The sequence below is a fragment of the Pelodiscus sinensis genome, chromosome 2 (genome assembly GCF_049634645.1).
Source record: "Pelodiscus sinensis isolate JC-2024 chromosome 2, ASM4963464v1, whole genome shotgun sequence".
NCBI lineage: Eukaryota > Metazoa > Chordata > Testudines > Trionychidae > Pelodiscus > Pelodiscus sinensis.
Genome location: NC_134712.1, coordinates 95,719,364 through 95,733,890, shown reverse-complemented (window position 1 = coordinate 95,733,890; position 14,527 = coordinate 95,719,364). Strand labels below are relative to the sequence as shown.

Below are 14,527 nucleotides of genomic sequence, written 5' to 3'. Positions count from 1 at the left end.
TTTTCGAAAAAGCCTCTTTCGAAAAAGGAGTGTAGTATAGACGTAGCCCAAGTGATGAAGTGTCTGTATCACATGACGGTGGTTCCGTGAGCTATCTGAATAAGTTGGAGCCTTTTTTGGATAAGAGAGCAGTTTCTGCAATACCACAACCTAATTGGCACCTTTACCCTTTTAGTTGAGATTCTCAACAAAAAACAGAATAGGAGTGGAGGTTGCCCTACATAGTCTCCTGTGACTTCCAGGCTAGGGCAAAGTCCACTGGGGAGGAATTAGAGGAAGTTGTTGCCCATGATGTACTTGGTCTGTGGATAGGTAAATGTTTATATTTCAAAAGTGTATCTGACACTTTTTATTAACTTTAAATTCCCTGACACTTACCTTTTCTTTCTCTTACTCCTATCTCCTGTATGGAGACCATTACAAGCTTTTTACTGAGCTGTTTCCTGAGCTAAGTATTTTTTATGTCAAAATGTAAATTGAAATCAGCAGTTGAAACTAAATGTTAGGAGGAAATGTACCTTTTTTTGTTCCAAAATTAATTAGTAACTGAGCTCCTTTATTAACACACAGTCATAATTATTTTCATTTGTAGAAGCCCGACAGTTCCTTGACAAGCTATGTTTGAAGAAGGGAATCCAATGTACTCCTCCTCGGACTACAGCAAGGCTTCTAGATAAGGTTTCCTTGCCTTTATTTTGTTTCCTTCTTCTGTATAATATTTGGTACATTTCCCAACTTTTGGTTACATAACACTTAAAAATCTCACTGTACTATTCTGTGTGTATTTGGAATGACATCAATTTATGTTTTATATGGTTCCTTGTATATTATATATATATATATATATATATATATATATATATATATATATATATAAACTTGTCTGGGATTTTACTGAAACTTGATCAAAGATATTTTCATAATATGTTTTTTCTAGAAGACCATTAAATTCAGTTTAGTTAGTCTGAAATTGGAGACATCCATCCCAAGCTAACAAAATATGTAAATGGTATCATGAGCCTTCGTGGGCACAACCCACTTCAGTTGAAGTGGGTTGTGCCCACGAAGGCTCATGATATCATCTACATGTTTTGTTAGTCTTTAAGGTGCTACTAGACTATTTGTTGTTTTTTAAGTTTTTCCTATTACAGACTAACTCAGCTACCCCTCTGAAGCTTCTAATTTCAGAATTATTCTGGTCTAGTCAACTCTGTTTGACATAATTTCAAGTAGTCTTGACAGTGCGTACATTGTGGTTATATTATGGTCCATATGATATGCTAGTGACTAACTAGAGTGATTAAAGCTGGAGTAAATTCAACTTAACTCCCAGTTTAACAAATTCAAACTAGCGTGCGCACGGTACAGGGAAGCCTCAAAATTAGTCTGAAGCAGATTCCATTAATATGGATGTACAACCTTGATGTAGAGCCCCAGGAAGCACTGGGGAATAATTAGTTCATATTACTCTGGGGAGTAATTATTTTGAAATAGCAGCACTGGAGCAGCCAGTTATTTTGAAATAACTGTTTCAAAATTAGCGTTACTCCTGATGCAAATCAGGAGTACAGATTTAGAATTCCAGGGCCCGTTATTTCAAAATAATGGGCTTAGTAGTGTGGACGCTCCACTTATAAATTAGACCTTGGAGGAGGTGGAGAGATTATTTTGAAATGAAGTCCTAGTGTAGACCAGGGCTTCTGGAACTTAGCAACTTTCTTCTGGAGTATAGCTTCTTCCCAGCTCCACTCAGTGGCCAAATTGTGAGGTCTTTACTCCATTCTCATTTGTTAAAGACCTTTTTGCTATCTTTGATGCAATTATTTGACCCTTATCTTTGAGCCTTTCTACCCAGTAGTCCTTTGAACTCTGAGTTCTGGTTCTATTACTATTTTCATAGCTCCTCATCCTCACTCATGTTTTTGTCAGCTGCCCTTTTACAGTGAGCTCCTAAAATAGGCTTGGACTGAATGTCCACCCCAAATATGCCCCAGAAGTAATTTTAAGGCCTGCCACTATCTTTGAAACTAGCTAACTCCAACACAGTTGGAATAATCTCTCCAATATTGAGATAAATAGCAATTCTTATGATGCCGTCAGGGATAATGTAATTATGCTGAGAACGAAGCGAAATGCAAGTAAAAAAAACCTGAAGTCTCTGTCTCTTTGCAGTTGGTAGGTGAGTTTATTGAAGTTTCCTGCATCAATCCCACCTTTATTTGTGACCACCCCCAGATCATGAGTCCTCTGGCTAAATGGTATGTAATATCAGTGCAAGTGTTTTAAATTTGAACTAGATTTCAGTTCATTGCAGGGTTCAGTAAAGTTATCCATTTGTAACTGTGGTTTTCTACTGAAAGCTAAATTGTGACTTTTGTCCATGTTATTGTTTTGTTATATTATGGTATAAAAGTCAGCTGTTGGCGCTGTAGTTGAGGGTTGTAAATTTCAGAAAAATGAATCCCCTCAAGGTGCATTATTTATGTACATACAGTTTAGGTCTTTGGTATGTCAAGCAAACCTGATTGTACCCATAAACCAGCTACATATATGACTGTTACCTTTAATATGCTCACACTTCTTTTCACCTACAAAATGTAGGGCACAAAAGTGGAAGTATAATTAAGGCCAGGATGAACATATGCCTCAATCCATATAAAATAATCCACTATACATTTTTTCCATTATTTTTGGAGAAACATACATTTTGAAGGCATTCACGGAAAAGAAAAAAGCAGTCATTGCAGGGAAGAAAAGAATCAAAACTAATTCTATAAAATGTTTAATTTCCAAGATAATTTCACTCTTTTGGCTCTGGATTTGCTGGAAATGAGGTTCCCCCACCCTTTTCACAGCTCTAACAACAAGTATGAAATTGTGTTATTTAAGAAAATAAGTGGCATATGGTATAATTAAGTGTTTTCCTATAGAACTCAGGGAAAGATGTTCCAAAATTAAATTAAAACCCTAAAGTGTATGTGTTGAGTCCTTTACTGGAATTTTGATCCCAGTCTGGAGACCAAACTTTTAAATTGTGCCTCTTATCTTGTCTTTCTAACCAGGCACCGTTCACAGAAAGGCCTGAGTGAACGTTTTGAACTCTTTGTGATGGAAAAGGAAATTTGCAATGCTTACACTGAGCTCAATGATCCAATGAGGCAGCGAGAGCTTTTTAAGGACCAATCTAAGGTAACAACTTCCAAAATGACAACAGTATGAACTAAAATATCACGTTTAAAAGCAATGAATGCAAGCTCTTGCCTTGAAAATTAACAGCCATAAGCAATATGTTGTTGAACTAAATGCTGAACAGATCTAGGTCCTCTGCGCTGACCTTGAATTATTGTTTGGACTAATTTTGCTTCCCTTAACTCAGAGGATGTGTTCATCAGCTTTAAACAGGGTTTGGGTTCAACATAGCTTATGTCTTTTTGTCATCTGTCTGACTGAAAAATCTGTGGTATTATTGAAGCATAGTTAAAGATGGGGTTTCTTTTCTAGCAGAGCATACCACCATTTAGATGCCTTGCCTGTTCTCCAGTAAAGTCTAGAGGGCAGGGGTTGGCAATAATTTTTGATGGGGGAGCCACTCCAAGAATTTGGTAAGTGGTCAAGATTCTGCACCTTCGATAACATTAATGGAAGAGATGAAGGGTCTGGGATGGAGGTTGGGTGCAGAAGGGAGCTTGGGGTAAGGGATTGGGAGGCAGTTTGGGTGAAGAAAGGGGTTGTGACTTGAGGCAGAGAACTTCAGTATAGGAGGGGGTGCAAGGGTTTGGGTTGTGACCTGGGGCAGGAGACTGGGATGCAGAAGGGTGTATAGGGGTTTGGGTTGTGATCTAGGGCAGGCAGGGGATTATTATCTGGGGCAGCGGATTGGGGTGCAGGATCTGGGAGGGGATATGGGTGGGGGGCAGCAGGGAGTTTGGTTATGTGGGGTGGGGGACAGAGGATTGGGGGAGGGGCTGGGGTGCAAGAGGCAGGCTCTGGTCAGGAGACTTACCTGGGTAACTTCTGGTCAGAAGCCCATCAGGTTTCTCAAGCAGATTTCCTGCTTTCCATGTCCCCTGCACGGGCTGCGGGGCCATGTGTTTCTGTGAACAGCTGCAAGCCCAAGGGGAGAGGGAGAGGTGTACTTTGCATGCTGCCTGTATTTTGAACAGGCAGCTCCCATTGGCTGGAAATCAGCCAATGGGAGCTGCAATATTATGCTGGGGAGGCGGTAGCATACAATGCCTCTCCTCCCCTTTTTGGGCTTGCAGCTGTTGAAAGACAAACAGGATCCCACAGCTGGCTTTTCTGAGTGGTGTGCGGGGGTGGGGCAGGCAGGGAGCCTCCTTGAGGAACCAGTGGCTTGATGGACCAGATCTGGCCCAGGGCCCATATTTTGCCTAGCCCTGCTAAAGGAAGTACCTGAAGTATCCCCTAACTTTCAGTCAAGGGATTAAGAATTCTCTAGGTTTAAATAACCTAATCAAGGACACTTTAACCAGCTGGAAAGTAACTAGTGTTACACGGTGAATTGACAGGTAGAAGATTTTCCTCAGGGCTTGAATTCTCAAGAGTATTTCCTAGAGCCCCAGGGTCAGACCTTCTGTGCCACAGATTTGAAAATGTGTATCCGGGCTCTGCTTCTGTCAATTCCACCTGCATTTAAGCCCTGTTTTTCCTCTTGTGAAAGATCGTCATGTCTCCTGCCATCATCAACCTATGGAACAAAGCACTCATAATCGCACCCAAATCTTTTCCCTTCTGAGCTGCTGCTAAGGTGATATTATTGAAGACCACCCATTTATATAGGTCCCTATGGACTGCAGCTCTGCTACCCAACTGTAACTCAGCCAAGGAGGGATACAGACGCAGCCAGACTTGAATCACAAAAAAGAAATCAGCCTCTTACCTGCTGACAGAAAATGCTGCAGTTTCAGCAGCACATGTTTGTATAATGTCAAGTGCTACATGGGACATTCAGTAGCAGTAAATAGAGTTCATGCTACACATCTTTTACAGTGAGTTATAAGTGCCTAGAGACTTGCCAAACAGATATTTGAATTGTGTTCATATTGTTTTGGGGCCTTAGGCTAAAGCAGCAGGTGATGAAGAAGCCATGAGTGTTGATGAAAACTTCTGCTTAGCACTGGAATATGGACTTCCTCCCACTGCTGGCTGGGGGATAGGAATTGACCGTCTTGCTATGTTCCTCACAGACTCCAACAACATTAAGGTAGGTGAAGCAGTAATTAGAAAACAGCAAAAGGTAAATAAGTAGTTTTCATGCCTAGGATAACTGTTCTACTATTTTTTCATAAAGGGCAAAATAATATTGCTTCAAAATGACTTCATTCCATGTAGCATTGTGCTGCTTCTAAAGCAGGCAGAAAGGAGGATATGGAATATGTATAAAATGTCTTGTATTGCAACTTTCCACCATGTATGCCCAGGAAATGCAAAGCATCTACAAGGTGATGGGCTGGAAAGAGCAGCCAGGCTGCTTTGAAGCCCAATCACACTCTGATAGCCACCCACCAACTTTCTAGTATCTCTGTACATTTGCAAGAGAGTACAGCCAGAGCCATCCTTAGAATGTATGGGGCCCTATGCAGTACTATTAAACTGGTGCTCCTGTGCCTAATGGCACCTGGGAAGAGGATTTTTTAGAGATGTGATTTTATAATCTTCATCAACACACTAATGAAATAGTTTTAAAACAAAGTGTAAATTAAAGTCCTGTCGACTAACACAGTAAATTCAGAAAGTGACAGTATCTACCTGGGGTTGGCAAATACCTGTTAAAAAGCTTCTTTACCATTTGAATGGCTCTTTCACAAGTTCAGTGTCCTGCTAATAGATCTGGCAGGCTTTTTCACTTTTAAGTTAACTAGGTCCTCTCAGGAAGAAGCAGTGAATCAGGGAAGAAGGATAGGAAGAGGCAGAGGGTGGATATTAAGACTCAGTGGTGCCCCAAATTTTCGGGTGGCCTATGCAACTGCATATTCTGGGTATAATAGATAAGGATGGCTCTGAGTATAGCTCTGTCATGCTGGGATTTGATCTAACCAAAAAAAAATACTAATAAAAAATAAAAAATTGGGAACCACTTCTCCATCTTTTTCTGTGTATTCTATAGATACCTGAAAAGCAGTACAGTATATAAAGCTCCATATTTCAGTATTAGACACCTGCAGCTTCTTGCATGAATTTCAATAGGCCACTAGCAATAAGGGCAAATTCAAAAAGTACTTATCCATATATTTTAGAAGTGTGCATTTCTCTCTCAGTATTTAAGAAACCAGGTATGGTGTGTTGCTCTACCCTCCTCTGCGCTTAATATGGCTGCCTGGTGAAGGATCATAAAAAACAATTATATTTCCTTTGTCAATATGTGTTTTGAAAACTGTAATTGTAGCACTCGTACTTGACTAGAGGGTAAGTGACTGGGCTTGGAGGCACATACCAATGCCAGGAAAGACCAGGAATTAGGAGAGCAGGAGTTGTCAGTATACAGTATAATGTTGGTACAGTACCTTAACTCTGTATCTATGGTCAGTGGTGCTGACAGGCTTACTGAATGTAAAGAGCCTTCATTTCTCAATGTCTACTATGCAGCATTCCAGAGACCAGGATCTGAGTCTTGCTTACCCAAAGGCTCTATTATATTGCTCTCTAAATAAATTGTATTTACTCCTTTTTAGGACTCCTTTACTAGAAAAACAGGGTAAGGAGGCCTTGATTGTAAATAAGAATAAGGATCAGAGTTAGCTGGATTAAAACATATTGAAGTAAATCTAAAGCTAATGACTAGTGTTACTAATTCTTGCAATCTTATTGCAAGTTCTCTAATATCTCATGTTTAACCTACTTCAGCTCTCGAAGACAAGTGTTTAGATGAGAATCTGTTTTCTTTTTTCAAGTAAGTTTCTAGCCCATATAGTTGCAGAGAGAAGCATGAAAAGGTGATCCCAGTGCACTGAAGAGGCTCAAAAGATTAATAAGAACCCAATATTTCTTTAAATCTCATTTTTAATTCGGTTTCATGACTTTTTTGGAGCCTGACTCATGATTTTTCAAAGTTTTGGCATTGGTAATTCTAGTATCATCTTGTGGTGTGTGTTTTTTCTCCCCCTGTGCTTTAGGAGGTTCTGCTCTTCCCAGCAATGAAGCCATGTGAAAACAAACCGTAATAAGAGAAATAAGAGAACTGAAGTGCAATTTCGAGGTAAAAGGTGAAAAACCAACCTAATGATATCTGTGTAAATTTCACATGGAAATTTACAAGACCACAGTGACAACTTGTTAAAGAAAGATATATTAATGCAGAAGTACTCCACTGCAACAATGTAGCTTTTTACTAATAGCATGGACTAATAACATAACTACATATTTTATAAGGAGAAAGTACTGTATAGGGAAAGCAACTTTTTCAACTTAGAATGCACAGTCAAAGCTAGCGGGCATAAAATTAGATCTGCCAGTTGCATGTGTGTGATGTTTTTCTTTTGCTGTGGCTATCTGATCTGTACTTGTACTGACAATAAAACCCCTGGAGAGCAAGTCTCTTATAAACATTGATAATGTGCCTCCTTGTAAGAATAGAACAGATAGGCACAAGTAGGGAAGCATTATATGCAACTCAGTAGCTTGCCCATGAAAAATTGTGTCTATGGTTTACTTGTTGTCACTGTCATGTGATAATGTAAGAGTGATGTGAAGATTCTGAAATAAAACCGAATGTTAAAAGTTGGGAAGACAATGTGAAAGAGGCTGACTCCACTGCTTTCAGTGAAGTGACCCGAGGGATGACTTCAGACCACTGCTTTTATTCTTGAAGTGACCCTTTCAAGATTGTCAAGCATATACTGTTACCTACCATCACAGTCATTAAAGTTACCTCATGGTGGAATCTCAGAATCACAATTATCCCCTATACTTGGACCAGGACAGCTGTAGAAACAGCTGGCAAAAATGCAATTTAATGGTTTCTGTAGGTAAAATTGAATTGTGGGGTTCTTGGTCTTGATATGCTTCCTTTAAGGAATAAAGGAAATGAGTCCAACTTCTAAGGATCAGTTCAATAAAAGAGATTACCTCAGCTAACTTCTCCCTCTAATACTGTGGGACCAACATACCTACAAGAACCTGCAAACAATTTATCCTCCATCACTCCGCTGTAGCTCATAGGTGTGAATTTCATTTGGTCAGTCTTAGCTGATATTACTAACCATGTAATCTGTCTCTTGTCTTCAATATAACCAAACTCTGTTTCATATAAGCAGGTAAAATCTAACATTTTCTTGTTAATTAGATTAGTATCAGTTGCTGTACACCTATGATTTGTGTCCATTATTTTCTATGCATGCAATTATTATGAAGGAGGTGAGGTTGCTCTGTATTAATTCAGGAATACTATATTTGCTCTATAGTTGGCCAATTGCTGCTGTAAGGGATGTTTTCTGTCTGACTAGTGTTACGTCAAAAGGAGCTGTTAGTGTTTCATTTCCTGATTGTTTTTACTATGATTAGATAAAAGACACTTCTCAGTAAACTGGTTCAGGATTTTTAAGAGAACAGGGATTAGGCTATTAACTGGGAAGATCTACCTGCCTTGGTTCTAACTAGACTAAGAGACTTATCATGCCTAGCTTTAAGGACCCTAAACTATTAGGATTTGCAAAGGCACCTGACTCCACCTTAGTAACACATATTTGAATCCCACCCTTAGGGACTTTAGAAGGGGGGAGAGGCCAGTTTCAGGGGGAATGGCTGCCCAAGACACTTTGTAGAGGGAATCTGAAGATGGGCTTACTTGGCTACCAACAGGCAGACAGTAAGTTCAAGGCAGGGTCTGCCAACAACATTTTGGTACCTGAGGAGGGGAGCTCAAATGATGCCCCCATATCCCCTCGCTTGGGCCAAAACTTGGAAAGGTCTCAATTCTGCTTTCTTACTGTTCTCCTCCTCTCATGGCACTCCACCATCTCTGTGCATCTAGAGCAGAGAGAATACATATACACCAGCAGCAGACACATTTTTCTACACCCTGGGTCCTAGTGGCACTCCCTGCACAGTCTGGCACCTGAGACAGCCACTTCAGTTCACCTCATGATAAGGCCAGCTCTGGTTCAAGGTAGATAACCTAATTACAAATTGGTGTTCAAAGACTGGATGGTTACTTATCTGTTCCTTTGATCACAGTTCCCACAGGGTAGAACTGCAGATACTGAATTTGCTGGGGGTGATCCTAGTTAGTAAGCAGGTGTCTGTAACTTAGGTGGGTCCTGGTCTAAGAGTGGGAGAAAGGTGTAATTATATCTAGAGGTATAAAAGTGTGAGACTTATCTGTTAGGGTGCACAGAGATCCAGAGAGGGCAGAGTAAATCTAACCCTGCAACTGTGACAAGTGTTTGTACTTCAATAAATAGATACAAACATGGGAGCTATTTTTAGTCCTGCCTTAGATTTTTGTTTTGCTGTGGAGTTTACATGTCAGACTATTAATCCTTCCTTCAGTAAGCTTTGGACTTCAGTCAATATATATCTGTTCAGTATCACTTTGTTGCTTTATTTTTCTTACTTGAGATTTTCAACTTGTATACAACTTCTGTAAGGAAAAAATACCCTAAAATATTAGAGATCAAGGTATTACTATTGATTTTTAATTTGTTAAAATAAATCTTAGGTTGAATGAAATCTCTCCAGAAAATAATATATAATTTAGTAAATTCTGATTTTTCTCCCATTAAACTATTTTGGACTTTATCTTTAAAGCTGTTACGTCATTATTTTGTAAAGTTGTGCACACCTCATGGGATGCATTCTTGGATTCCTTTGCAAGGGTATGGAATTCCTAGGAGACTAGTTTTGTTGCAGGTTTAAAATTAACAGATGCTTTGGAAACAAGCTTTTAAACGGGACAAAATGGATACCAGTTTTCCAGCACTAGAATTCAACAAACAGTGGCGTTTGTGGAGTATGTTTGGGGCAGTAAGTTGGAATCATTGGAATGATTTCCTCAAGGATCCATCAACCTAGTGAGCTCCTGGTACCATCGACACACAAACTGCCTTATTCACTTGTGTGCACTCTGTAGTTTGATGTGGTTATAACATTTATACTTTGCTTTAGTCATCCGCAGTGTGTTTCTAATTGAGATTGTATGTGCTCCCACAACTAATAAAATCAGTTATGAAAAAATTCAATATGAATTTTATACAAATGACTAAAAGCTCTCAGGGTACGTCTAGACTACAGGCTTCTGTTGACAGAAGTTTTGTCGACAGAATTTGTCGACAAAGAGCGTCTAGACTACATCCAGTTCTGTCGACAAAGCAAGCCGCTTTGTTGACATGACAGTGCAGACACAAAGGACAGTGTAGATGCAATAATACCTTCTGTCGACAGAACTCTGTTGACAAAAGGCGTTATTCCTCGTAGAATGAGGTTTACAGCCATTGACAAAACTGCTGAGTTCTGTCGACAGAACTCAGCGGCAGTGTAGATGCAGGTATAGTTTTGTAGACAAAAGTGGACTTTTGTCGACAAAACCTTGTAGTCTAGACACACCCTCAGTGTCGAGAGGTTTGTGTCCCAGGACAGCAGTACTGCTTAGCGGTAATGTTCCAGTCTGCTGCTCAAAGTGAGAGTTTGTGGCCACTTTGCCTAGCAGCGATAGCAGGGTTTCCCAACCTATGAGTTGAAACCCAAGTATGGGTTGCCATTACATTTCAGAAGGGTTGCCATGTAGGGATAACATATTAATGTATTGAAAATGATTCCTCCAAATGGAAGTGACTCCCCATAATTTGTTCCCCACAACTTAGTGTTTAGATTTATTATTAATTCTTCTTCTTATTATTATTATTATTAGTTAAGATTGTTAAATGTTTAGATTTATTATTATTATTGTCCCTTTAGAATATAATATATTAGGTCATGTAACTTAGAACTGTTAAAAATATAATCCTAACTGTTAAGAATATAATCCTATGTAGCCAGAAACAGCCCCCTCCCCTTTCTCTGCGCTCCAGGGCATACTCAAGCTTGTGCAAGGGGCTGCTTGAAATTGACATTGCAGAGATACATTGTAACAATGCATTGTCAAGCCACTAACTCTGCTATGGGAGCCAAGCCCTGTAATTGACTTAAGGGCATTGTTACTTAATTGAGGCCTGTTCTCTTTAAAACATTGTAACTTTATTCAGCACTCAGAGAATGTTTTAAGCAATACCACCCAGAAACTTTCTGTAACTACAACTTTTATTATTATACAAAATACTGTATGAATGTATGAGAGAGTGCTTGGATGATGAGTGAATGGTTCTGAGAGGTGCCAGCCTGAGAATACAGCAACAAAGGGCTGAAGAAGGCGTCAGGTGCCAGTGCAACCAAAAGGTGTCAAGTGGAGAAACTGGAGGTCCACCCGATGAGATCACTGATGAGCACCTGGCAGCCACCCTGGAGACATCAGCATGATGCAGCAATTTCCATAGACTGGCATAGGAAGAAATTCCTATAAGAACTGGACTAAAAAACTATGGAATCAGAGTCCAAGGTTCTGCTGCCAGCCTACCAGGAGCTTCAGATGCGCATCTGATCAGGACTTCGCTCCCCACTACCATCACTTGTGTACAGAGTACCTGGCCAGTATCCTGTCACAAGCAACTTCCAGGCTGGTAACTATACACAGAACTTGAATGAATGGATGTATGAATGAATGGTTTATATATATATATAAGTGTATAAGGGTTAAGTAGTGTTAGGAATAAGTAGTTAAACAATGTTGTTTGCTTCTATCTTTTCTTTATTTTTTATTATCTTTACAATAAATGTGGCTTTTTGCCTTATCCCCCTCATAAGATCCTGCTTGCTTTTTATTTGGTACAACATTTTGGTGGAGAATGCGAAAGGGGGAGTATTGGTAAAAAAGCCTCAGGTATTGTGGACATTGGTGTGCACACAGCTGACTCTACAGAGAGCAGTTCCATTTTTTTTTTTTTTCTTTCTTTTTCTTTTTCTTTTTTTGGTTAACCAAAGCCTGCTGACCTCCAGAGGGTAGAGGCTTCACAAAAGAGCTCATAGTAAAAAGAAGCTACGATTATTCATTGGAATAATCTAGGCTGTCTAACCAGAAGCTACAATTATTGAAATAATTTAGGCTGTAAATAGAAGCTATGGTTATTCATTGAAATAATCTAGGCTGTGTAAGAAGCTATGGTTATTCATTGAAATAATCTAGGCTGTGTAAGAAGCTACGGTTATTCATTGAAATAATCAAGGCTGTATAACTAGAAGCTACAATTATTGAAATAATTTAGGCTGTGTAACTAGAAGCTACGACTATTGAAATAATCTAGGCTGTGTAACTAGAAGCTACGATTATTCATTGATAGTCTAGGCTGTGTCACTCGCTGCAAGGGTTCAGGGGTGATAAAGGAAACTACACAAGTATTAAAGATGTTTAAGAAAAGTCCAGGAAAAGCAGTCTCAGAGGGAGGAATAGAGTTTGAAGGAGCTCTAACCTCACCTTTCATAAAGAAATAACACCCTTTAAACAAATCCTTCAAAGATATGGGCACAGTCCTTGGACAAGCCCTTGAAGATGTTTGTAATATTTTGGACCTAGAGGATAGATTGGCACAGTATATCCTCATTTACAGACCTTCTAATGCTGCCAAAGAAGATGCAGCAGCAATTTGGCTATTATGGGAGGCATGTAATAACAGTTACCTCCACTTAGCTACCTGCAAAGAAAAAAAAAATCTCTCTCTGCAGAAAAAGCTAAACCCAAAAGAAAAAGGGAAAAGAAAACACAGATTCAGTTTGGCTCCTATAAAACCTGTAATAAGGTGTTCCTCAAATTAACTAATTATAAAAATTCAAATAGGAAACTGCAAAATGTAAAAGCCTCTGCTGCAAAAGCAAAAAGGTGGAAATGTCTGTCCCTCAGTACCCAGACACAGTTAGATTCCCTTAAGGATGGGTACTGAGAGTTAAAGTAGCACTCTCAAAGTTTTCAAGAATATGCTTTTAAAAAAAAAAAAAGGACCAGGAGGTGACAAAGCCTGTGTCCATGGAAAAGGGCCATTCAGCAAGAAAAACAGGATCAGGCCCAAACAAGCAGGCAGGCAAAAGATAGATTAAAGGCCTTGTGGTAAAACTGGGAAAAAGCAGTAAGTACAGGCACTGAAAATCTAAATTCTTAAAACAATACTTACAAGAAGTAATTATCTGAAGCAAGGCCAGTTTTCATTTTAAGAAATAAGAAAGTGTTTTAAGAAAGAAAAAAAAAACAACACAAAAAAGTTAACTCTACAGAGTATGGAAGGAATTGAGCAGTTGTGAAAATGCTAAAATGTTATAGGAAAAGAATTCTTGGTTTCTTTGCAGCCTTTCTTAAGGAAAAAGGGGTCCTTTTCCAAAAGAGTGTCTGTAAATAATCCAGGCAAATTTAACTAAAAAACTTCAAGAGGGTACTATTGGGAACTTAACTACCCCCAAATAAATAAAAGTAAATGTAATCTTTGTACAGGTATGTAAAAATAGTGTTAAAAATATTCAGAGAATATATGCATGTATCTGTGTGTAAATATAGTGTAAATAGTAGGTGAAGTTTTTAAGATCCAGAACTCCTGTTTTGTAGGTTAGTAAACTGTTTTGTATGCTTAAAACAAATTGGTTTGTTAAAACTCAGTGAGCATAAAAAAGTTACACCCAATGCAAAAATTAATATGGCTAAATAACATTATAAACAAAGAATGCACATTTTCCTGTGACATGCAATGTATATTGTAGAAGGAGGTAAAAACTGGAAACAAATCAAAATCCTGTGAAGGCTCCAGGAGCCACAACAGGTTGTAATTTCCTTTTCAGGTTGCTGTGTGAGAAAGCAGAACTTAAAGTAAAAACTCAAAACTGTAAATCTCTGGCAAAAGTTATTGTGTCCATTTTTAAGACAAAGCTACAAACAGCTTTTAATCTAAAAGCAAGCCAGAAAGTGTCTGTGGTGCAAATGCCCTAGCTGGCAGCACACACAAAAATTTTGGCAGGTAAATAAATAGTTTGATTAGCAAACTACCTGAGACCAGAACAAAACGGGGTCTGCATATGGAAAAATTTCAAGATGGTTTTAAACACACTGGTCTCAAAGCTAAGTTGTCTAAATAAAAGGCATGCTATCACAGGATACTTAAACACCTATTGGTAAGATCCACAGGGCTACTTGTTATTTGAAACTAATGTTCATAAGTAACCCTGTAATATGTACATGATTTTCTTTAAAAAAAAAAAAAGAAAAACCTTTAAAATGTTAAAATAATAATTGAAAACACATCTCACACTTAAAACCCTCCCAGCATTATAGTAATAATGCTTCCTGGCTACTCTCTATTCATAAACCTAACACAGCAGAAACTTACTAACTTAGTCTGCTGTATAAGAGAAAAACTAAAGTACACCTCCTAAATTTAATAATTACACAGTGGGGTAATTCACCCACAAGAAGGGGTAAAAACCATTGAAACCTGTTTTGCCT

General features: G+C 38.8%; 1 protein-coding gene across 1 annotated transcript in view; it reads left to right on the top strand.

Moving 5' to 3' along the window:
* LOC102447253 (lysine--tRNA ligase-like) overlaps positions 1-9,897 on the top strand; it is a 103,421-nt gene extending 93,524 nt beyond the window's left edge. The window contains exons 14-18 of the mRNA XM_075921054.1: positions 593-678; positions 2,173-2,258; positions 3,063-3,189; positions 5,081-5,224; positions 7,134-9,897. Of these exons, the coding sequence (XP_075777169.1) occupies positions 593-678; positions 2,173-2,258; positions 3,063-3,189; positions 5,081-5,224; positions 7,134-7,181 (491 nt within the window). The 3' untranslated portion in view covers positions 7,182-9,897. The remainder of the gene's footprint in view (positions 1-592; positions 679-2,172; positions 2,259-3,062; positions 3,190-5,080; positions 5,225-7,133) is intronic.
* The last annotated feature ends 4,630 nt before the right edge of the window (positions 9,898-14,527 follow it).